At 40.6% G+C, this 25298-nt stretch overlaps 1 protein-coding gene across 1 annotated transcript in view; it reads right to left on the bottom strand.

Annotated features, from left to right (window-relative positions):
• SRRM3 (serine/arginine repetitive matrix 3) overlaps positions 1–25298 on the bottom strand; it is a 511539-nt gene that overhangs the window by 140783 nt on the left and 345458 nt on the right. The window contains exon 4 of the mRNA XM_040336859.1: positions 8083–8184. Coding sequence (XP_040192793.1) covers positions 8083–8184 — 102 coding nt within the window. The remainder of the gene's footprint in view (positions 1–8082; positions 8185–25298) is intronic.

The following is a 25298-nucleotide window of genomic DNA, read 5'->3' as shown; positions in this document are numbered from 1 at the left end:
AGGGGCTGTGAAAAGGCGATTAAGCTAATCGCCTTTCCAGCCCCTCGGCGGAAGGAGGAAGTGGGACAGGAAGTCCCCTTCTCCTGAAGCCCCCACTCCCCCCCCCAAAAAAAATTACATGCCAAATGTGGCATGTAAGGGGATGAGGAGTGGGTTAAGCGGAAGTTCCATTTTTAGGTGGAACTCCACTTTAAAGCATTTCTTTCTATGAATGTTGATTACAGAAAATGTGAATATTGTGAAAGAATTCAATATTGTAGACCCATGGTGTCACACTCCACTCAGCTAGTTAACTCAAAACACCTGTAAAGGTTTCCTAAGCCATTACATTGTCTCTCAGTCTGGTTCAGTAGGTTACACAATCAGGGGGAAGACTGCTGATTTGACAGTTGTCTGGAAGCCAGTCATTGACACTCTCCAAAAGGAGGGTAAGTCAAAAAGGTCATTGCTAAAGAAGCTGGCTGTTCACAGAGTGCTTTATCCAAGCATATTAATGGAAAGTTGAGTGGAAGGAAAAAGTGTGGTAGAAAAGGGAGCACAAGCAACAGGGATGACTGCAGCCTTGAGAGGATTGTAAAAGAAAAGACATTCAAGAATTCAGGGGAGATTCACAAGGAGTGTCAGAGCTTCAAGAGCAACCGCACACAGATGTATCCAGGACATGGGCTACAACTATTGCGTTCCTTGTGTCAAGCCACTTCTGAACCAGAGACAATGCCAGAAGCGTCTTATCTGGGCTAAGGAGAAAAAGGACTGGACTGTTGCTCAGTGGTCAAAAGTTCATTTTGCATATCATTTGGAAATCAAGGTCCCAGAGTCTGGAGGAAGAATTAAGAGGCACAGAATTCATGTTTCATGAGGTCCAGTATGACGTTTCCACAGTCGGTGATGATTTGGGGAGCCATGTCATCTGTTGGTCCACTGTGTTTTATCAAGTCCAAAATCAGCACAGCCCTCTACCAGGAAATGTTAGAGCACTTCATGTTTCCCTATGCTGACCAGCTTTATGGAAACAAATACTTGGTTTAATGATCATGGTATCACTGTGCTTGATTGGCCAGCAGACATGCCTGATCTAAACCCCATAGAGAATCTTTGAGGTATTGATAAGAGGAAGATGAGAAACACCAGACCCAACAATGCAGACGAGCTGAAGGCCTCTATCAAAGCAACCTGGGCTTCCATAACACCTCAGCAGTGTCACAGGATGATCGCTTCCATGCCACACTGCATTGATGCAGTAATCAATGCAAAAGGAACCCCAACCAAGTATTGAATGCATACTATACTGTACTATATGGACTTTTCAGTAAGCCAACATTTCTGTATTGAAATATTTTTATTTATATTTGTCTTGTAATATTCTAATTTTCTGAGATACTGAATTTGGGGTTTTCACTAGCTGTAAGACATAATCATCAACTCTGTGTTTAATGAATCTGTATAATATATGAGTTTCACATTTTGCATTGAATTACTGAAATAAATTAACTTTTTTGATGATGTATAATTTTTCATAAATGTGTCATTTATATCCAGTATGATACTGCAAATGATCAGAAAATACAGAATATGGTGAGCATAAACACTGACTGAAGGAATGAGTGGAACATATAAAGGCAGAAAACTACACAAAGGTTAAAAAAAGATCCTCAATCTGCACAATGTTCACAATTTTTTTTTAATGAAAGCTGCAGTTTATTCTGCTGATATTTTGCATTCCCTTGTTTCTCTTTTCCTTCCTTACCAATATGCTAATGCAGCCAATCACTAGCACACAAAAAAATGCTACTGCAGTCTGGTGTTTTCCTGCTATAGGGCAACGTCATCCAATTTCAGTGTAAAGTCTAAAATCTTGCAGCCCTCCTCAGAATCATGGGAATTCATTAAACTATAAAAGAAAAGAAAAAGGAGGGCGCACGACCTAGTGCATTATCACTTAAAGGGATTTTATTAATAGATTAAAACAATGGTCATACTCACAAACAGAGTTGAAAGACAGCGCTTATCAGACAGTAGAACTGATATACAGTTGCTCTACTGAGCACCGGGGGTCTGATGAAAGAGGTTCGCCTCTGAAACGCGTAAGCCATAAATGTCGGTCTGATGCCATCTGATCCGTGTTGTTACCGTGGTCGCTGGGTGATACTGTATATCAGTTCAATTGTCTGATAAGCGCTGTCTTTCAACTCCGTTTGTGAGTATGACCATTGTTTTAATCTATTAATAAAATCCTTTTTAGTGATAATGCACTAGGTCGGTGCGCCCTCCTTCTAATGCAGCCAATCAGCCAGGCTGGTGGAAGTTACCAGCAGAGGTGCTGTACATATTTTCCTTCAAATATCAAAGCACTTAGTATTCCTCTCAAGTGCTCTCAGTCCTGATGCAAGCAGTGGTCTGGCTCTTGGGAGGAGTTATGTGAATATAAAAATGTCTTGCTGCATTGGTGTCAGTCTGGAGGGGTAGACGTGTCTAGACAGACTGCATTTGTGTGCAGACCACCGTAGGTAATGCTCACAATTGATGCCAAGCAGTAATAATCAAAAGAACTGAAATCCAATAAATGACAGGGGCAGGCCAGGGACAGTGAGTTTGGGGAGGAAAGGGTTAGACAATTCTGCATGTCTTCGAGCCAGAAAATGAGGCAGGCTATGTCTGGCTTGCTCTAGCTTTTAATGCACACTGTTAGCAGGCCATATAAAATAAAACCTGACTACTGACGCGTTTCGCACTGAAACTAGTGCTTAGTCATAGTTAAGATTATGACTAAGCACTAGTTTCAGTGCGAAACTCGTCAGAGGTCAGGTTTTATTTTATTTTGCTGTGACTTGTAGTGCTGTCCTTCTTTTAATAAAAGGCTACAATTTATTCAGCGTGCGGCTTTACAGAGACAATCTTTGTTCCTGCTTTGCTAAGTGCATTGCCTGCACCTGAGTTGTCTGCAATGGAGGATATTCATCTGGGTTCCCACCTGGAGCGGCTATTCCCTTTTCCCTATCTTAGATACAGAAGCTGAGGAACAGTAAAACATAAAAAAAAAAAAAAAATAGTAACATTTCAAAAAAAATTATCATATGCACACATTATTTTGGCATCATACTCCAAAATGTACCCCGTTGTAAACAGAAATGATAGAGAATTTTTAATCTTACGTTAGACCTGCAAATGCACAAATAAGTTCCTTATATAATTAAGAGCCCGTTTTATTGCAAAATGTGGTATACCAAAAAGATGTAATGGCACATTTCAGTAAAACTAGCCTTTAGCTATGTATAATAAAGCTTTAAATGTAGGCCATTTTATTCTACTCTAAAGATTTACTGGCAAAATTGTTTTGGAAAAGTCAGTGAATTGAGATACTTTTAATTAACTAATACATCAAAGTATACATAATTCTCTTTGCTAGGGGAGTGTAGTGTAGTGATACCAAGGGACTTCAGGCTTAGCACTGAATGATTTAAGGCAGTTAATGTTAAAGAAAACAAAAGGGAAAATGTAAAGCAATTCAAGAATATATTGTACCTGGATAACGTTTGATAGCGTTTACCATCCAAGTGACTACAAAGAAAAGCGGAGATGTTTCTCTTAATGGCAAATCAGGCAATAATGTAATAATCTGAGGAAATGCATTTAGGAAACTTAGCTCCCCAGTAAAATGGCAGTGTTGCCAATAACAACCTGTTAGAAGTTTTTTTAAATAGCACTACAATTATTTAAATATTTTGCTTGTATGAGGTTTCTTAACCAGTTCATATGACGTCCACCCTTAAAGCGGGGGTTCACCCTATATAAAAAAATAAAATAATTTTTTTTCCCTCTAGCATTAAATTTGGCATAGTAGCGCGAGCTACAGTATGCCTGTCTGTATTTTTTTATCGCCGTACTCACTGTTATATCGTACATAGAAGATTCCGGGGAATGGGCGTTCCTATGGAGAGGGAAGGTGATTGACGGCCGGCCCTGGCACGTCACGCTTCTCCGGAAATAGCCGAAATAGGCTTGGCTCTTCACGGCGCCTGCGCATAGCCTGTGCGCAGGCGCCGTGAAGAGCCGAGACCTACTCCGGCTGTCTTCGGGGAGCGTGACGTGCCAGAGCCGGCCGTCAATCACCCTCCCTCTTGCTAGGAACGCCCATTCCCCGCGGCAGATGGAATCGTCTATGTACGATATAACAGTGAGTACGGGGATAAAAAAATACAGACAAATGTAAGACCGGCATACTGTAGCTCACACTACTATGCCGGATTTTATGCTGAAATGTTGTTCTGCAGGGTGAACCACCGCTTTAAGGAGGAGCGTCCCGGCTGGCCGCCAATTTGCTATAGGCCAGACCGGACGTTCCTTCTTCTGCTGAAAGTCACATGTCATCCTCCCAGCCACAACACTCATGCGGGCCTCGGGGGCGTGCAGCGAGGCGATCGGTTGTGAGCCGTGTCTCTCGAACACAGTGCATCACCGATTAGCGTAAATAGCGAATTACATTGGTCAATCACAGCTGATCCCATGTAAGCAAATGCCGTTTATCGGCACTGTGTGAGGAAAGGAAAGCTGATAACCGTCTTTCCTGAGGAAAATTTGGTGACACTTATGGCCATCATCCGTGTTGTGTGTGTGTATATTAGGGGTGCGCATCTTCACTGGCCTCATGGTTCGATTAGATTAAGATTATCATGTCAACGATTCAATTCGACTTGATTCTGCGATGCATCACGATTACAGCGCAAGTGCGCATTGCTCTCCCCCCAAATTACTAAAGGAGATGATCAGAGACTGCAGACGTGGTACAGGAGATGATCAGAGACTGGGGACATAGTACAGAAGATGATCAGAGACTGCAGACATAGTACAGGAGATGATCAGAGACTGCAGACAAAAAAAATAAAAGCCAGCAGCTACACATACTGTGCTTTAAGTGTTTAACATCATTTTTACATACATCTAATATATACTGCAGTCATGCGTTTGTCATGCAGGACCCATGAAGATCTACTGTATCAGCATTCAATTCTTAAGCCGCGTACACACGATCAGTCCATCCGATGAGAACGGACCGACGGACCGTTTTCATCGGTTAACCGATGAAGCTGACTGATGGTCCATCGCGCCTACACACCATCGGTTAAAAAACCAATCGTGTCAGAACGCGGTGACTTAAAACACAACAACGTGCTGAAAAAAACGAAATTCAATGCTTCCAAGCATGCGTCGACTTGATTCTGAGCATGCGTGGATTTTTAACCGATGGTTGTGAATACTAATGATCGGTTTTGACCTATCGGTTAGAAATCCGGTTAGATTTTAAAGCAAGTTGTCTTTTTTTTAACCGAAGGTTAAATAACCTATGGGGCCCACACACGATCGGTTTGGACCGATGAAAACGGTCCCTCAGACCGTTATCCTCTGGTTAACCGATCTTGTCTGTACGAGGCCTTAGTGTATGATCGTATACAGTGAACTCTGTTGAGCAATGTCTGTTTTTGTTTTGGTTTGATTCATTCAGATATGTACATGTTGTATGATCTTAATAAAAATTGGTACTCAATAAATTGTATACTTTTATGAAATACCAAGCTCCTTGTCTGGCCTGTACAGTCTGATATTTATTTTGTTCGTCTTTCCTGTGACAGGGGACATTTACAATGATCATCAGGGCCCCATCAGTGTCCATCAGTGCAGCATATTAGTACCCATCAGTCCACCTATAAGTGCCTATCAGTGCAGCCTCACCAGTGCCCATCAGTGCCATTAGTGCTGCCTCATCAGTGCAACCTCATTTGTGCAACCTCATTAGTGCCCATCAGTGCCCAGAAGTGCAGCCTCATCAGTGAACATCAATGCAGCCTATCAGTGCCCATCAGTGCAGCCAAAAGTTGTTGTTTTTTTTCATTTGTTAAGCAAAAAAATTAAAACCCAGTGGTGATTAAATACCACCAAAAAAAAGCTCTATCTTTCTCAAAAAATGATAACAATTTCATATGGGTACAGTGTTGTATGACTGTGCACTTGTCATTAAAAATGGAAAGCTGAAATTTGGTCTGGACAGGAAGGGTATAAAAGTGTCCAGTAGACAAGTGGTAAACCTGATGACGCCGGTCTAACACATATACAGTATGCAGTGTCACATGCTCCAGTATTTGGTGCTGGAAATTCACTACATAGCAACGCTCCCAGTATGGAACCCAAACTGTCCCCAAAAGCTACCAGTTTCATACTAACCTTCAGAAGCTGGGAGACCTGGTTCCTGATCACATGATCACTGTGATAGCCTGTAAATGCCTCTCACATATTCAATCAGTAAAACCTGCTCTTGTACTCATTCTCCTCTGAGTGGTGAAAAAAAGTTTTATCTTTTTCTCCTAGTCAGAGGAGAAGAATGAAACAATGGATAAAGGTGTTAAAAATCTAAAATATTAATAAATATATAGGCCCAGGTTCACAAAGGACTTACGACGGCGTATCTCCAGATACGCCGTCGTAAGTCTGAATGTGAGGCGTCGTATCTCGGCGCCTGATTCAAAGAATCAGATACGCCAGAATTTGTATAAGATACGACTGACGTAAGTCTCTATCTTAGGTGCATATTTACGCCGGCCGCTAGGTGGCGCTTCCATCAATTTCCGCGTTGAATATGCAAATGAGGTAGATACGCCGGTTCACAAACGTACTTGCGCCCAGCGTATTAAAATACGCTGTTTACGTAAGGCGTCCGACCGGCGTAACTTTACCCCTCATAAAGCAGGGGTAAGTCATGATAGGTATGGACATCGGAAACGTTGGAACAGTGTCGTATTTTACGTCGTTTGCGTAAGTCGTCCGTGAATGGGGATGGGCGAAGGTTACGTTCACGTCGACTAAACATTGAGCCAGCGTAAGTTAGGGAGAAAATTCGGCGTGATACTGAGCATGCGCCGCTCGTTAGGTGCGTCATTTACGTGGGGTCACGATTCATTACCATACAACACGCCCCCTACCAGCCTAGTTTGAATTAGGCGGGCTTACGCCGGCCCATTTACGCTACGCTGCCGTAACTTAGGGCGCAAGTTCTTTGTGAATACGGTACTCACCTCTCTAAGTTACGGCGGCGTATCGTATCTAGGATATGCTACGCCCGCACAAAGATACGCCCTCCTACGTGAATCTAAGCCATAGTAGCTATATCAGGGCTTGATTTAGGTTAGTGGCAGAGTCAAAGATTGGGGTCAAAAGTCTGGGTTGGGGTCAAAGGTTTGGTTAAACGTCAGTTCTAGGTAGAATGAATTTTTTTTTGCGTGTTTCATTTAGGAAAAAAAATAAAATATGCTCTTGGCACTACTACGGATATAAACAACAAATATTATACATACAGTATATGGTATTGTCACAAATGTGAGGAGTAAGAATTTTTTTTTTGGGGGAGTTTTGTGGTGGTGGGTCATGGTAATGGAAAAACATGTATTTTTTTACTATTTTGGGTCAGTTTTCCTTTGATAATAAAAAAGAAATCAGAAGATATCCATACCCAAATAAGGTATAATTTATGTACAGTTTTACTAACCCATGTCAAAGTTGCAAAACTGTATTCAGGCATGAAGATCTGTTTTACCTTTAGGCATTAAGGGGTTAAAGAAGAACTATGGCCTCCCATTTAAACAAAAATATGCTGCAGCACTTGAATGTAAGTGCATCTGCACTTGAGTTATTCATTAGTCTCCCTGCAAAGTCTCACAAATACCCATTGAGCCTGTTGGTGGCTATCAGTAGATTCTCTGTTGCTTCACAAGCCTGCAGTTTGTCAATAAGCAGCTGGCCACACTTAGCTCTCCTCACAGCTTTCTGGATTAACAGTGCTGTCTGAAGGCCTCCCAATGTGAGCTGCAGTGTCTGAGGGGACATTTGCATAAGCAGACCTTTGTTTTCCATTTATTGCTCAATACCTATCATTTTAGAGCCTAAATTTTAAATATAAATTTCATACATTGTTCATTTAGAACATCGCCTAATCCTAGTTGAATTTGTTCTTCCTGGAATTCTATGTAATATTGCCCATAGGCAGAGAGATCATTTGTAATCAAGCATCCAAATGTATGGTTAATGTCTACTTACATTTGTCTTCCATGTTGATCTTCTCTGGTCAGTACTCCTTCTTTCTCCATGAGCATCTGGCGAAAAGTTCCTACTTTCTGGTGTATTTCCTCTTCTGAGTATCTAAAAAAATAAAATAAAAAATACACCGGTTATAGTTATAGCCAATCCAAATACTACTGTTATCCTAAATTCATATACAACCATTGTATACCATAGCACTTTACAGTAGGATGTATGGTGGATATACTGTACTTACACTGGTAACAACACAGAACAGATATTGCTACATTACCTTATGAAAGAGGAACATTTTTACATGATATTATCTCATGCAATTTTACCTTCACAATTTTAACATGACACCTTTAAACTAGGTAAAATAACATGTTATTCGGGTTAAGATCGCTTCAGCTTTTCACCTGCTAACAAATGAAAAGCTACTTAGTACCCAACATAGCAATGGTTTCGTCATGCTACATGAACATTTCAAGATTTAGGAAAAATAGGTTTGAAAAATGATTCAAAATTATTATTATTGTTATTTAACCACTTCTCGGCGGCCGTACGACTATATACGGCCGCAGGTTGGTTCTACTTCTCTGGGGCGCCGTCTTTTTACGGTCGCCCCTTTCCGCGTTCCCCGCGCGTGCTCCCGAGCGCGCAGCGGGGAACTTCTGTGCTGGCCGTGTCCCTTGGACACAGCCAATCACACATCGCCGTGAATGGCCAATCGGAGTGGCCGTTCGGTAGGCGATCTGTGCGGCCAATGAGAGATGATCTCATATGTAAACATATGAGATCATTTCTCATTGCCGGCTCTCGCAGAGACAGCGTGCTGTCAGGGAGAGAGGAGACCGATCTGTGTCTCTTGTACATACTACCACTGCCCTCCACTTCTAGTGTGGTGGAGGGCAGTGGTATTGGAGCTAACAGTCAAGAGTGCCAACTATGTCTGCCCTTTCTGACCACTTCCTCCATTCATAGAAGCTGTACTATAACTTGAAATTAATGAAAAAAAATACCAAATTTCAAAAGACCAAATCTGATAATTAAAAAAAAAAGAAAGAAAGTAAACAAATCAAAGAAAGGTGATAAAGGGTCTGTCCAGCCAAAACTGATATTTCTGTTTTTGGTGAAAGTTGGACAGTTAAATTATTTAATACTGTCTTATATTTCACAAGAACTACTACTTTGAGCTCAGGAATTTTATTATTTTTTATACCGAAAGGAACAAGAGGAATGTTTTCCAAAGGTGGGAGGTGGCTCCCAAACCCCAACAATTAGGGCAGGAGCAGAGCCAGAAATCATAGCAGGAAGATTGTGCTTTTTACAGTAAATCTAAAACTTTTTTAGATACTTTATCATGCAGGTGGGCTACAGTCTCTTGTTGAATTTTTACTGTGGTATCCAGTTGGGAGGGGGGTCACCCTCTCTGTCTTTCCTGGTGACCAACATTGTACAGTTCTTACTGGAACAGGAGGTATAGGGGAATCTTCTAAGGCCCCGTACACACGACCGAGTTTCTCGGCAGAATTCAGCCAGAAACTCGATCAGAGCTGAATTCTGCCGAGAAACCCGGCGTGTGTACACTTTCCGCCGAGGAAGACGACGAGTTCAAGCCAAATGGAGAACATGTTCTCTATTTCCTCGTTGTTCAATGAGGAAAGTTGGCTCGCCGAGATCCTCGGCGGCTTCACACAGAACTCGACGAGCAAAACGATGAGTTTTGCCCGTCGAGTTCCTCGGACGTGTGTACGGGGCCTGAAAGGATAATCTATCTGTTCTGTTGGCAATTTATCTTCACTTTGGAGAGATTTCCTTTCCCTTTCTGTTGTGTCTCAAGGAACTGAAGGGAAATCATCCTGTGGGACACAGACAGGAGGGTACTCTATCCAAAAAAAAAAAAAAGCCTTGGCTATTGCACTTTGGACAGATAGGTCCATAAAGGGAAGAGAAAGAGAAATGTAAACAATGTTGAATAAGCAACCAAAAATAAAGTTGCTAAAGATAGGATATGCCTCTTCTCGGGATGTAAATACAATGGAAATACATTTTAAGTGTTTAGCAAGATGGTATATCACACCTATAAGAGCACATAAATATCAATCAGAGAAATTTTGGTTATGTTGGCGTGGATGTAATGCACGGGTAACAATGGATCACCTATGGTGGAAGTGTTCTAAAAGAATTTTGGAGAAGGGTTGCACAGATAATACTAGAAATTAGTGAAATAGAAATGTCTATGGACCTGTGGACATATTCGTTTCACAATACAGAGAAATCTATAGCACAGCATAAGAGGTCACATATTCCTCATTTACTGAATGTAGCCTTATCCTGAAACTTTGGCAGTAAGAGAGTGGCTATGAGAGTACAATATATTTGTAAGATGGAAGAACGTTATTATTTAGGTGAGAATAAGCTGGGAAAATTCTCTGATATATGGGTTTAAGATTTTTTTTCTTTTTAAAAAGTAAACCCTTATATCACAATAGAGTAAGGATGGAGGGAGGGGGATGAGAGAGAAGAGAGGAGTAGGGAAAGGAAAGAGGTAGGAGAGAGGGAAAGAATGCACCTATTGAGTAAGCCAATAGCAGGCGATATGCGTGTAGATGTGAGGAGCCAAGCCCGTGACGTCACGCCATCAGAGTGGTGAGTGAGCGGACATCTTGTAACTTTGTGACATGCTTTTTATCTCTTTTACTCTTGTATGTGCAATATTTTAAGTTTGTTGCATTTGTATTTGCATGAAAACAAACCATATCCTGAAGGGAAGTGTCTTGTCTGTGAGTTGTCCAAACAACAGGCTGGAGCAGGTGATTTGATATCGTAGTGGAGAGAAAGGAGGGAGCTTTCATTCAGAGCTTTTTTGGCTTATTGTTGAGGTGAGCAGGCATAAGAGCTGGTGGAGGTGTTCACAGATTATTATATCATGAGAGAAGCACTGTGGTGGAAATTATCACACAGCAATAGAAGTTACAGAAGCTGATTTTTATATATATTTTTTTATGAACTTTTGGAATATTTTTGATTGTTTATTACTTGCATTTTCTAATTATGGATATTTGAGCAATTTACTAGGTCACTGTGTTCATATTTGTTTATATTTAATTATATGAAAAGTTGGTAGCGCTGCCCTGTTTATAAAATACATATTTTTAATGGTTGAATGATACATTGAGTGTTCAGTAGCTGCAGACTGAATCATTGCATATTTGCACTATAATTCAATTTTATTTACGGTATTTTAGCACGTAGCACTTTGTGGTGCTGATTGACTTTTGCACAATATATGTTAACTGGTTTATCAATAAGAGCTTGTTCACATCTTAGCGGTTTAGTGCAGCAGTGTACCATACAATTACTAAACAGATCTTTTTATTCAGTGGTTCAGTTCAAATCTATACAATTATATGCATTGTGCTTTGACAGATTGCTCCCAAATTCCTGCATTATGCAGTCTGGGTACATTTTAAAAGCAGTGCAGTGGTAGGCTTAGTTCTAATGCCGGGTACACAAGGCAGGCTGAATGGAAAAGAAATGTACAGATCAACGTACTAACACATTTGATGTTAGTGCAGTGATCTCTCCACTGAACTATTGTGTTCTGACAGGGGGACTGCCCCCCCGCAGAACACAATGATCAGTGCTTGCAGCAATTGGCTGTGAGCAATGATAGGATGCTGGTTTTCTAGCATGCTCGTTCTGTCAGACAAGGAGCTGTATACACGGGCTAAAAATTGGCTGATAACTGCCAAACTGACCATTTTTTTGCCTGCGTGTACCTAGCTTAAGTCTTCTCACCACAGCTTTCAAACTGTACTTTGAAATCTTAGTCACAAAGCAGTACAGAGAGCAATGATAATATGAAAAGCTTGTTTTTCCATAGCCATGAGAAATCATATGCTACTGATCTGACTAAACTAAGGTTACCAGATTTTAACAATGAAGTCCAGAGGTACCCTATTGACCACATTTCATATTCCAGATTTAAACCTTCTGCACAAAACCACACCCTCATTTGTAGTCATACCCACAAAACCATGCCTCCATTTTTAACATGCCCAGAAACAATTGGTCATAGCTTTATGGAACAAAAAGTAGACATTCAAGGTATAAAGACAAAATACCTTGGGTACTACGGGAAAGCAAAGGATGCAGTGCTATGGTCATTTGTGGGTATGCAGTGGGCATGGCTTAAAGGGGTATGGCTAAATTAAGCCTGAACCTATGCTACCATGGGTCAAGAGAGTGTAAAGCATAGTGTGCAGGGGCCAGGAATAAGTAACACAGAGAGCTCAGGGGGTCAGGATTAAAAAATTCACAGAGCGCAGGGATCACAATTAATTAATGCATATAATTCAGGGGTCAGGATTAAGTAATGCACAGAGTTCAAGGGTTGGGTTAGGGGCATTTAAATCACAGATTGCATCTCCATGTCTGATGTCTACCTTCAGTTCCCCAGTCAAGGATCCAGCTGCCCAGCATGGTCCCCGGGAGCCTGGCACTGTACTGCATTGCAAAATGCAGGCTCCAACTGAAGTTACACTGAGCAGCTGAAAAGGTCAACAGGAAATGGCAGAGCGGGAGTGGCCTGCGGACGAGAGGAAACATAGATTGCCACACAGGCTGCTCTAGAGGTGCCATTTTGAACTGACTCTTGCGCAATGTGACTCAAGTTTTAGCCTGTGCTTTGAAATGCAGTTTAGTTTATAACTTTTGGTGGTACACTTCCCTTCCTAAATCTCTGCTTCAGTCGGAATAACTAGCGCAGTGACCTCTGTTTTGTAACTGTACAGTCTTCCTTCAAATTGCCACATCCACACACACCCTCATCCTCTCTGGTATTTACTAACAAATGGAGCGCCCCATCTCCATGGTATATCTAATGCCTTGGAAATTCTTTTGTACCCTTCTCCTGACTGATACCTTTTAAAAATGAGATCCCTCTGATGCATTGATGCGACTAAGAACATGTCAGGAAAGACCTACTAGAACAGCTGAACTATATTTGGGGTTTATCAGAGGCACTTTCAATGATGGCAGGTGTGTACTGACTTCTATTAAACACGAGTTTGAATGTGATTGCTTAATTCTGAACACAGCTACATCCCAGTTATAAGAGGATGTGCACACTTATGGTACCACATTTTTTTGGTTTTTACTTTCACCCCTAAAATATTTCATTTTTTTACTTCAATTCAGTTGTACAGTTTATAGGTCACATTAAAGGTTGAAACATTTCTGAAATTATCTAATTTTTTTACATCACAGAAACCTGACATTTTAACAGGGGTGTGTAGACCTTTTACATCCACTGTAATTTTGAACTTTGAAAAAAGAGAAGAATTACAACACACCAGCTGTTACGCAATATGGGGTTCCTCGCACTACATTATTGTCAAAGTATCACTTTAGCATAACTAATTAAATGTCAGGTTTTCAAGGCCACATGTAAACCCTTCTCTGAATCTTGTGAATCTTGTGTATCTGCTAAGCAGAAACACGGGTCTCTGTTTTCCTCCAGTCACAGCACTCCCCCCACAGTTAGAAAGCATTCCCTAGGAGCACACTTAACTCTTTGATTCCCCTGATGTGAACCCCTTCCCTGCCAGTGTGATTTATACAGTGACAGTGGATTTTTTTTAGCACTGATCACTGTATTGGTTTCGCAAACCAAACATAAAAATACGCTTATTGGGATTTTTTTTTACCAAAAACATGTAGCAAAATACATGGCCTAAAGTGATGAAGAAATGAAAATTTTTAAACTTTTTATTGGATGTGTTTCATAGCAGAAAGTAAAATATATATATATATTTTTTAACTTACGGTCTGTTTTTGTTTAAAAAATAAAAAACCACAAAGGTGATTAAATACCACCAATAGAAAGCTCTATTTGTGGGGAAAAAAAGAAATCGGTTTGATTTGGATGCACAACCACGCAATTGTCAGTTAAAGCAACGCAGTGCGGTATCGCAAAACATGGCCTGATCAGGAAGGGGGTAAAACCTTCCGCAGCTGAAGTGGTTAATTTCTGTCCTCTCCATATCTTATATATTCCATGGTACACTGCTATCATAGTTGCAGTCAGCAGTAGAAAATATGCAATCTTTTTTCTCTATGTAAAAACAGACTCTCAGCAAACATGAAATATAACTATTTATGTGTATATTTGAAGCAAGACAAATAAAAGCCCCTCAAAAGCAATTCAAAAATATATCTTCTGTGCTTTCCATAAATGTGTAATTTTCTCTTTCTTTTTTTTTTTTTTAAATATCAAACACAAGCCTTTTAAAATGATGGACTGAAATGGATGGTTGATGCTGCCATAGAAACAGTACAGCAGTAACAAGAAATAAAAAACTCCACACCTCACCAGAAGTAATGACTAATACGAATGAATGTACAGCGTGACGCTTCATGTATCTGCACAAGATTACCATTGATACAGCACAGTCTTACACATCGTTTTAAGAAATAAAAGAAACATACAAGGGCAATGCTGCAAAAGGTATATATATATATGTTGTAAAGGAAAAACATTTTTTTTGCTGAAATGACTGTTTACAGGGTATAGAGACATAATAGTTAACTAATTCCTTTTAAAAATGATTAAAAATAGATAAAAATCAATCATATAATGTGCCTGTAGTTTCAGTTTTGTTTTTGCATGCTGTTTCATGCTTCTGTGATGAACAGAGACAAAGAGCCAATACAGGGCAGTGATGGTTTGGAAAACGAAACTGATTGGTGTTGAGGGGTTTTAGACACACAGTAATCACACCTCCTTGATTAGTGACCACAGAGAGAAAGCTCCCATGACATTTTTCATCAAGAAACAGACTGTTAAGAACAGAGAAGGATTACAGCAACATCAGAGCAAAAACAAACAATGAGGACATGAAACCAGGACTGCAGTAAGGTAAAGGAAGCTATTTAGCTAAAAAAATAAATCCTTTAGTGACCCTTTAATAGTGGAAATAGAGCCAGACCCAAAATTGCAGAAAATCCCAGGAACTGCAGAATAAAGTACATTTTTTTTTTTTATAATAGATGTCTGTGTTCAGTCAATAAACAGTATACACAACAGCATATTGAGCCTTTTTCAACTAATAACTGACCATGTGTAGGTGCTTTGCACTGTTTTGTCTTTCTCTAATTTCTTCCACTATGTAAAAAAACAACAATCAGAAGTCGACAAAAATTTTAAGTAGGCTGGCATAGCGAATGTCTTCAATGTAAAAAATGCTCTTACTGCATGCACACAGCCTGCTATAGGTTCAGGACAATAAAAGTGAACAGTTTCCTACTGCATTTTCTATATTTATCCATGATTTGATTGCTTTTTTGGCTGAAATTTGCCCCAAATTGTTTGGTGAACATCCATCTTATCCATCAAGCCGAATTAGTGTAAATTTGGCCAGGTTTGCCCAATGAAAATGACATGAACCATGTGAACCAGGGCTTTAACTTGCTTGCGGCTGTAATGTCCCTTTGGGACTGGTATGGATACTAAGGGGAACACCACGCCAAAAAAAAAAACATTGTGGCCCCCCCCAATCCATACCAGGCCCTTTAGGTCTGTTATTGATTTTAAGGAGAACTCCACGCCAAAATGAAATGTAAAAAAAGATTGGCATGGGGGTCCCCCCCAAAATCCATACCAGACCCTTATCTGAGCATGCAGCCTGGAGGACAGGTTGGGGGAATTTACCACGAACGCCCCATATGTTCGGTTCGCTTGTGAGCAAATGAACACCCGATGTCCAAATCGAACTTGTGTTCGACTCAAACTGCGGGCTCATCTCTATACATATATATATATATATATATATATATATATATATATATATATATTGTATAGAATTTAATTACTTTATGTGTGCATATATATATATATATATATATATATATATATATATATATATCTTCAAATAGACTGAATGGACACATAGAGCAGCAGTTTGGCTGGGGTGCCCCCATTGTTGTGGGGGCACTCGGCAGGAGGGAGTGGCCATGAGAGCCAAAGAGGGACCCGAGAAGAGGAGGATCTGGGCTGCTCTGTGCAAATCTGTTACACAGAGCAGGTAAGTATAACATGTTTGTTATTTTTAAACAAAATAAAATGGGACTTTAGTATCCCTTTAAATCTGTTGATCTCAATTCTCACAAACTACATTTTTAACACTGTATGTAATCACAATATGTCTATTCTAGCATAGCCCCCCTGGTTTCCTTGGTTATTTTGCTGTCCATATACTGCAGAGTGATTTGTTATTGAGGTAGTAAATCCTTAATCCCATGTCTCATTTCCCTGACTAAAAGAATAACGGTGGGTTTCTTTCATTTGGCAGATCCCCTAGTGACAATGACACCTCCCATCATTTATGGACAAGTGATGCAAGGTTGATAACTGTGTAAATCTCCCTCTGAAATTGATTGATTTGACATATATTCAATTATTCCCTCAGCATGCTGCAGCAAAAAGAGTCATTTACTCCTGACTGGAGATAACTGAGTCTGGGATTAAAAAAGGTGCTCTCTAAAGAGCAGGGTTTAATGAGAGCATATTGCTACAGTATTCCCGTGGATATGTAACGCTTGCTGCGCCAGGAGGAAGAATCACCCGCCAGCCATGACTTTGACATTAATCGTCAACTTTTCTCAATGGTAAATCTAACTTGGTAATGAAAATACCAACATTCCAAGCTTTTGCTTCTACATGACTTACTATGGTATGGTCTTCTCAGATAACTTCCGTGTTTATACTATACAGTCAGTCAGACGCTAATATTTGTGCACTGCAGTTTTCTATTGCATTCTGTGTTTGCATTCACTAAAGTGGAACGCCAACTTCAGCTTTTTTGGATGAGTTACGGGAGGACTTTCCTCATCTTATGGTCCAGTGGCAGGGCTCACTGAAGCGGTTAATGAGGGATAATCTCTCTGATGGGGACACAGCTGCCTGCTCAAATAAGTCAGCTTAAATGATGTCATAATGACATCGTAATTTGCAAAACAACAAAGAAACATATACAGAATAGTGCAAAAGTACACCCTAAAATATAGACATGCGAAATTCCCTTTTTACGAGGTAAATCACAATCAGTAAATCACAATCAGCTCCAAATGGTCCTGCTTATGTAGAGCATAACATCCAAGGCCCCGTACACACGACCAAGTTTCTCGGCAGAATTCAGCCAGAAACTCGATCGGAGCTGGATTCTGCCGAGAAACTCGTCGTGTGTACACTTTTCATGTTCTCTATTTCCTCGTTGTTCAATGAGGAAAGTCGGCCCGCCGAGATCCTCGGCGGCTTCAACACTGAACTCGACGAGGAACTCGATGTGTTTGGCACGTCGAGTTCCTCGGACGTGTGTACGGGGCCATAGAGAAAAGAATGCCACAATTTTCCTGATTTTTGCCATTGCTAGGCAAGAGCAACGCTGAAGAACAGCACAAAACTCACTCATAGGCACGGAAATATTCATATCATTGCTAAGTAAATGATAGAAAAAGGTAAATTAATCCTTGTATTTAGTAATTATTTCTCTTTCCTTGGCAATACATTCAACCAACACTTTCTGTAGCTGCTGATCAGATCTACTGGAAAGAGCAAAGCAGGGTGCCAGGTTAGCCTATGGATAAATCAAGACTTTAATAACACAGTGGAAATAGAAAAAGTCCATAAAGTTCACGCCAGCTGATGATCAGGCAATTGGAATGATGGATAAAACATATACCCTGTCCGGCAGTTCCAATTCAATGGATATTGGGAATCCCTCATTAACATGAAGAAAAGCGCAAAGCAGGGTGCCAGGTTAGTATATGGATAAAATTGAAACTTTAATAACAGTATCACTTACATCAAAGAAACCTGTAGTCTGCTCCAAGTGCAGGAGTGGCATGCATCACAGCTCACAAAAATCTGGAAGGACCAATGGCAGCTTCAGGGTAAAAGGCGGGGTGTGGGGTTGTTTTTCAGGGGTTGAGCATACCAAGACATTTTGGACAATTTCATGCTCCCAACTTTGTGGGGACATTTTGTGGAGGGCCCCTTTCTGTTCCAACGTGGCTGTACACCAGTGCACAAAGCAAGATCCATAAAGGTATGAATGAGTGAGTTTGAGGTAGAGGAACTTGGTCAAGCCAGGCCTTCTTGTCCACATAAGTGCCTGACCTCACAAATGTGCTTCTGGAAGAATGGTCAAACATTCCTATAGACACACTCCTAAACCTTGTGGACAAACCTTCCCAGAAGAGAATATTGAACCCTGCGAACTAAGACATGGATGCCATTAAAGTTCATCTGCATGTAAAGGCAGGCGTCCCAATACTTTTGGAAATATAGTGTAAGTTTTCTGCTGTTGAAGTTACACTGGTTTATTCCTATGTTATGAATCACAGTCATGACTTCTATGACCCAATTTCTTGTGAGCTTTATATCAGAGACAGATATGCTGACATCCTGCTGTAGAAATTCTGATAAAACATTAAATTCACTGTCCCTCTGTGACTGAGGCAAAGCAGCCCCACACTATTATACTCTTGCCATTGTGCTTCACAGTTTGGATGTTTTCTTCAAACATAACGCTACGTACATTTACCAGAAAATTCTGCACTGTTCTCAAAGCATTGTTTGAATGATGCAGTGTTCACATCATGTTTACTGAGATCAAGGCCGACTTAACATAAGGGCACAATTGTTTTCTATGTGCCCTCTTCATACCACAATGATCCATTAAAGTGTGTTGAAGTGCAGCGAAAAATGCTGCAGTGCATAGACTTGAATGAAATGTCTTTGCATGTGGGCTAGTGTGAATGAGCCATAAACAAAGGGGCAACATTGATTCTCTTTTTTTGCTCTAATTTATTTTATGCCAAATCCTTGGGCACAGACATTTGAAGTGCTAGAGATGCCTGCACAGCTTGTCTGTCAATTTTGTGTTCTTGTTATGTGAGAACTGAACAGTATGTTTTCATGCTGATTTTTTAAGATGCCCACTTCAAAAGACTATTGCCGCATACACACGTCGGAATAAACTCGGAACAGGTTTTTCTGACGGAATTCCACTCAAGCTGTCTTGCATACAAACGGACACACCAAATTCCGACCGTCAAAAATGCGTGACGTACAACACTACGACAAGCCTAGAAAAAATATGTTCAATGCTTCCGAGCATGCATCAAATTGTTTCCGTCGGAAAAAAAGAGAACAGAGTCCGTTGAAATTTCCGACGGAAAAAGTCCAATGGGGCACACACACGGTCGGAATATTCTATGAAAAAATTCCGTCTGACTTTTTCCATCGGAAATTCCGTCCGTGTGTACACGGCATATGGCAACAATGCTGGTTTATTTTCTGTGTAAACTATCTGCAGAACAGTGGACTTATGGAAAACCAAGCATTTACATATTCTTGTGTAACCCTTATCAGTAGGCTTTAACATTCCTCACTCTGGGGTCCTCTGATGCCCCATTCACACGATCAGGCTTTTGCCCGGCCAAACTCACATCAGAATTCCGATGGAATTCCATCGGGGTAAAAGAGAACATGTTCTTTATCTGAACTCCAATGGAATTCCTCAGAATATGCAATGGAAAAACTCAGATGGGGAATGCACACGGTCGGAATTTCCGATGGAAAATGTCCTTCTGACTTTTTCCATCGGAAATTCCGATCGTGTGTACGGGGCATGAGAGGTCTTGATCAGTAGACATTGCACTTCAACACAAACATTATGTAAAGAGCAGATGAGAAAAACTATATATATTGTGAAAAGTTGGGGATTTTTTAAGCTCATTGGTAATGCAAAACAATGGGCCAGATTCACAGAAGAAGTACGCCGGAGTATCTACTGATACTCCGGCGTACTTTCAAATTTGCCACGTCGTATCTTTAGTTTGAATCCTCAAACCAAGATACGACGGCTTTTGGCTTTGATCCGACAGGCGTACGGCTTCGTACGCCTTCGGATCGTAGGTGTAATACTTCGGCGCCCGCTGGGTGGAGTTCGCGTCATTTTCCGCGTCGGGTATGCTAATTAGCTTTTTCCGGCGATTCACAAAGGTACACGCGGCCGTCGCATTCTCTTATGTCGTCGCTAGTCGGCTTTTCCCAGTGTATAGTTAAAGCTGCTGTTTGGTGGCGTATAGATAGACTTGCCATGTTAAAGTATGGCCGTCGTTCCCGCGTCGAATTTTGAATTATTTTTTTTGCGTAAGTCGTCCGTGAATAGGAAAGGACGTAACTCACGGCGACATTCGGAAAATTACGTCGGTGCGATGTCATTTCGCGCAAAGCACGGCGGGAAATTTCAAAACGGAGCATGCGCAGTACGTTTGGCGCGGGAACGCACCTAATTTAAATGATCCACGCCCCCTACCCGGATCATTTGAATTAGGCAGGCTTGCGCCAGAGGGATTTATGCTACGCCGCCGCAACTTTACAGGCAAGTGCTTTGTGAATCAAGCACTTGCCCGTAAAACTTACGGCGGTGTAACGTAAATGCGATACGTTACGCCAACGTAAATGTACCAGAATCTGGCCCAAAGAGTTTAATCCGCTCCACACCAGAAGTATGTTTTTTCTGCCCACTTTTATTTAAAACTAAGCAAAATTTCACAAATGAAAGTATTCCCATGCAGGGGTTCTCACCATCAATACAGCAAATAAACAATGTGCAGCCTCGTGGCTCTCTTTGCAGATTTACTCCTCAGGCCTCATGGCTTGGTGACCACCTCCAGACTAGTGGTTCTCAACCTCCGTCCTCAAGTACCCCCAACAGGCCATGTTTTGTTTTTTTTTGCTTTTAGATAAAATAGCTGTCAAAAATACCAAGCCATTGACTCTGATTTAAAGCATCTGTGCAAGACAAAGGAAAACCTGCAAACATGGCCTGTTTGGGGTACTTGAGGACTGAGGTTGAAAACCACTGCTGCAGACCATCTAACATATCCAGTGCTCATACACATACACTGTACCTCAGCTCTGTGTCTTTTATGCAGCATCCAAGCTGCTCTGTCTGTCCCAGACTGTCTCTCTCTCACAGGCTCGTGCCTAAATTTGTCCTGTACTGGACAATATGGTGCAACATACACCTCTTATGCCTCCCTTGCAATCACTGACCCCCTTGGGAGGGTGGGGTCCTGAGCTCTAACCCTGGCTCTAAGATGAATACAGCACACACCTGCATCATTAATGTGCCGTTTCCTGCAAAATCTGGCCCAGACTGCCTTATTAACTACTTGAGGCCCGCGCGGACCTGAAAATCCAGGAGTACGTCATTTGACGTCCTCCCCTTTCCTCGTTCCCCGCGCGTGCTTCCGAGCGCACAGCAGGGAAATTCTGTGCTGGCCGTGTCCCTTGGACACAGCCAATCACAGATCGCCGTGAACGGCCAATTGGAGTGGCTGTTTGGTATGCGATCTGTGCGGCCAATGAGAGATGATCTCAAATGTAAACATATGAGATCATCTCTCATTGCCGGCTCACACAGAGACAGCGTCCTGTCAGGGAGAGAGGAGACCGATCTGTGTCCCTTGTACATAGGGACACAGATCGGTCACCTCCCCCAGTCAGTTCCCTTCCCCCACAGTTAGAACACTATTCAGGGTACACATTTAACCCCTTCCTCACCCCCCAGTGTTAACCCATTCAATGCCAGTCACATTTATACAGTGAGCTGCAATCATAGCTGTCAGCATGAGATCGGTGATTTTTTTTTTCACGATCTCATGCTTTCCAGCCTGGAGGAGAGATGTGGGGGTCTACATTCCTTGTAATAGGAATAAAAGTGTAAAAAAAAATGTAAAAAAAAGTGTAAAAAAAAAATGAAGGTAAAATGTTTTTAAAAATAAAAATGTAAAACGCCCCTGACTAGTCATACCACGGCATTGGCGCTCAATACAAATTCCATCGGTCAAGGAATGGGTTAATGAAATGGATTGTATAGAGAAAATGGAAACACTCCTAGCACATGAATTAGACACACACGAGGAGTGCCACCGGACATGGGCCCCCTGAAGGGTATATAGGGAAACAACAAGAAATTAGAATAACTTTGGGGAAACAAGGAAAGGAATATAGCTGTGATAAGCAAAAGTTTTAATACAGGACATTTTACATTTACTACCATCTTCTATCCCAACCCTTTCCCCCCCTTTTTTTTGAGTTATGAAAATGTATCCGAAATTGGCTAGATTAAATAACTATATTATCCATATATGTATGAATGTATTAATGTCTGTAGGTTTGTATTATAATTTATAATAAAATCAGATTGAATATAAAACGCCCCTATTCCCGGTAGCTCGCGCTCAGAAGCGAACACGCATGTAAGTCCCGCCTACATATGTAAACACTGTTCAAACCACACATGTGAGGTATCACCGCGTGCGTTAGAGTGTGTGCAACAATTCTAGCACTAGATATCCTCTGTAACTTGAAAATAGTAACCTGTAAAAAATATGAAAGCGTCGCTTATGGAGATTTTTAAGTACTTCATCTTTCACATTATTCAAAACAATTGGGCTAACTTTACTGTTTTGTTATTTTTTAATTCATGAAACAATTTTTTTCCCAAAAAAGGCGTTTGAAAAATTATTGCGCAAATACCATGTGAGATATAAAGTTGCAATGACCGTCATTTTATTCCCTTGGGTAAAAAAGAGGATCACCGCTCCAGGTGGGTCGCTATGTAGAGTAGACTGACTCAGGATACCGTGGGTGCTGGCAATGCACTGACCATGCATGAGATACGAAGAGAGGAAATGGATAGCCGCACTCCAATAACCAAAAAGGTTGTCTTTTTATTCAAACGAACAGCAAATACATCACTTCACAAGGTCACAGCAAAGGAACAGGGGAACAGCTCCCCTGTTCCTTTGCTGTGACCTTGTGAAGTGATGTATTTGCTGTTCGTTTGAATAAAAAGACAACCTTTTTGGTTATTGGAGTGCGGCTATCCATTTCCTCGCTTTATTCCCTTGGGTGTCTTCTTAAAAAATTTGATTTTTACATGAAGGAGAGAAGTGCCAGAATAGGTCTGGTATTGAAGCGGTTAAGAGCAAAACAACACAAAAAAGGAAAACTTTTCCTTTCTTCAACAAGGGTTGTTGATCACAGGTGAAACATTACTACTTGAAAGCTAAAGTCAAAGAAGCAAACCCAAGAAACAGCAAGCTCAACTATTTGTGGGGACAGAAGAACAATGAGTTAAGGTTTCACAGACTTCTTACAACTATGTATTTACCTGTATATACATCTAAACAACATGATCGTTCAGTACTCCTCATGCCATGTCTGTTATTTACTGTTCTTACATGTTTGACAAGACTCATTTTACCAGTACACACTTTACTACGCATATCACATATATTATACTAGATGTAACTCAGACAAAAAGCAAGAATAATAAGCAGAGTCTTTACAATGACATGTCCTCTAAAGTATCTTCAGAACAAAACAACACAAAAAAAAGAAAACCTAGACAACACAGAAATATAAAAAAAGGAAGTGGAGACACATCTTTGTGAAAATAACAAGCAATCTCTTTTCTTGTTCTACAAGGGTTGTGGATCACAGCAGAAACATTACTACTGCTGCATCAAGTACACAAGTGCTCAGATTATTTGACCAAAAAACGAAACGACTGTTCGGAAAGAATGGGACCCTGTCTGAGGTCTCAGTATAAAACTAATGAATTTTTAATCAATTGACTATTTTTTAATGCTTTTCTGATGTACCCATTATGTATGCAACAGCTGCAACTGGATGCAATCCAAAAGCAGAAGTGCAGTGTTGCATCATTAAGTACATATATATATATATATATATATATATATATATATATATATGTTACATATATATATATATGTTACGGAATATATATATATATATATATATATATATATATATATATATATATATATATATACATTATGAACTCTTTTCAGACCCACATCCATTCCATGTCCATATCATGCTGTCTCAACCTCCGCAACATCTCCAGAACACGCCCCTTTTTAACCAATGATGCCACAAAGCTTCTAATTCACTCTCTTGTCATCTCTCGCCTCAACTACTGCAACTCCCTCCTCATTGGATTACCTTTACATAGGCAACCCCCCTTAAGTCCATCATGAACACTGCTGCCAGACTCAACCACCTTACCAACCACTAAGTGTCTGCCACTCCTCTCTGCCAGTCCCTCCACTAGCTTTCGCTCACCCAATGAATAAAATTCAAAATACTAACAACAACTTACACAGTCATTCACAACTCTACCCCTAGCTACATCACTAACCTAGTCTCAAAATATCAACCAAACCGCTCTCTTTGGTCCTCCCAAGATCTCCTGCTCTCTAGCTCCCTTGTCACCTCCTACCATGCTTGCCTCCAGGACTTCTCCTTTGAAACTCCCTACCCCAATCTGTCTGACTATCTCCTAATCTATCTATATTTAGACGATCCCTGAAAACCCTTCTCTTTAAAGAATCCTGCTTCTAATGAATACACTGTGTTTTTACTTTCTCGTCAGCTCATCCTCCACAGTTATTACCTTTTGTATCACTTGACCCTCCCTCTTAGATTGTAAGCTAAGGAGTAGGGCCCTCGGATTCCTCTTGTACCACATTGTATTGTAACTGTAATGTCTGCTTTATTTTGTAAAGCGCTGCGCAAACTGTTGGCACTATATAAATACTGTATAAAAATCATAATAATAATAATATGTAGATTTAGCAGGATGAAAGAATAACAGATACATTATTAGTTCAATAGACAGCTAGAAAGAAAGATAGATAGAGGCACATAAATAAATAATTGTTTAGGGAGATCAGTCAAATGCAAGACAGCTCCTAGTGATGCGATAGGGAAACTATAAAAAAAAACAAATATTGAATAAAATAAAATAACAGATAATCTGCACAGACAAGATCGCAAAGAAGATATCCTGTCAACCCTCTGTTATATTATTTAATTTAAGTCAATAACTTCCTGTGAGAAACACTCGGCAGATTGGATCTTACAGTACGGCATTTGTACTTACTGCTGAAAGGGAATTATTAGTACAGAGTGAGTTGGCAGGTAATTTTAGTTCACATAGCCCAGAAACTACAACCCAAAAACAGAAAATATTAGTAACATTTTCAAGCTCCAAGTATTCATAGCTTGTGGAAAACAAGGATAATAAGCTTTCAGTGCCAAGGGCTATATGAAGGTTATACAA

The sequence above is a fragment of the Rana temporaria genome, chromosome 2, assembly GCF_905171775.1.
Source record: "Rana temporaria chromosome 2, aRanTem1.1, whole genome shotgun sequence".
Taxonomy (NCBI): domain Eukaryota; kingdom Metazoa; phylum Chordata; class Amphibia; order Anura; family Ranidae; genus Rana; species Rana temporaria.
The sequence above is the reverse complement of the archived record's forward strand: the minus strand, read 5'-3'. Positions and strand labels throughout refer to the sequence as shown.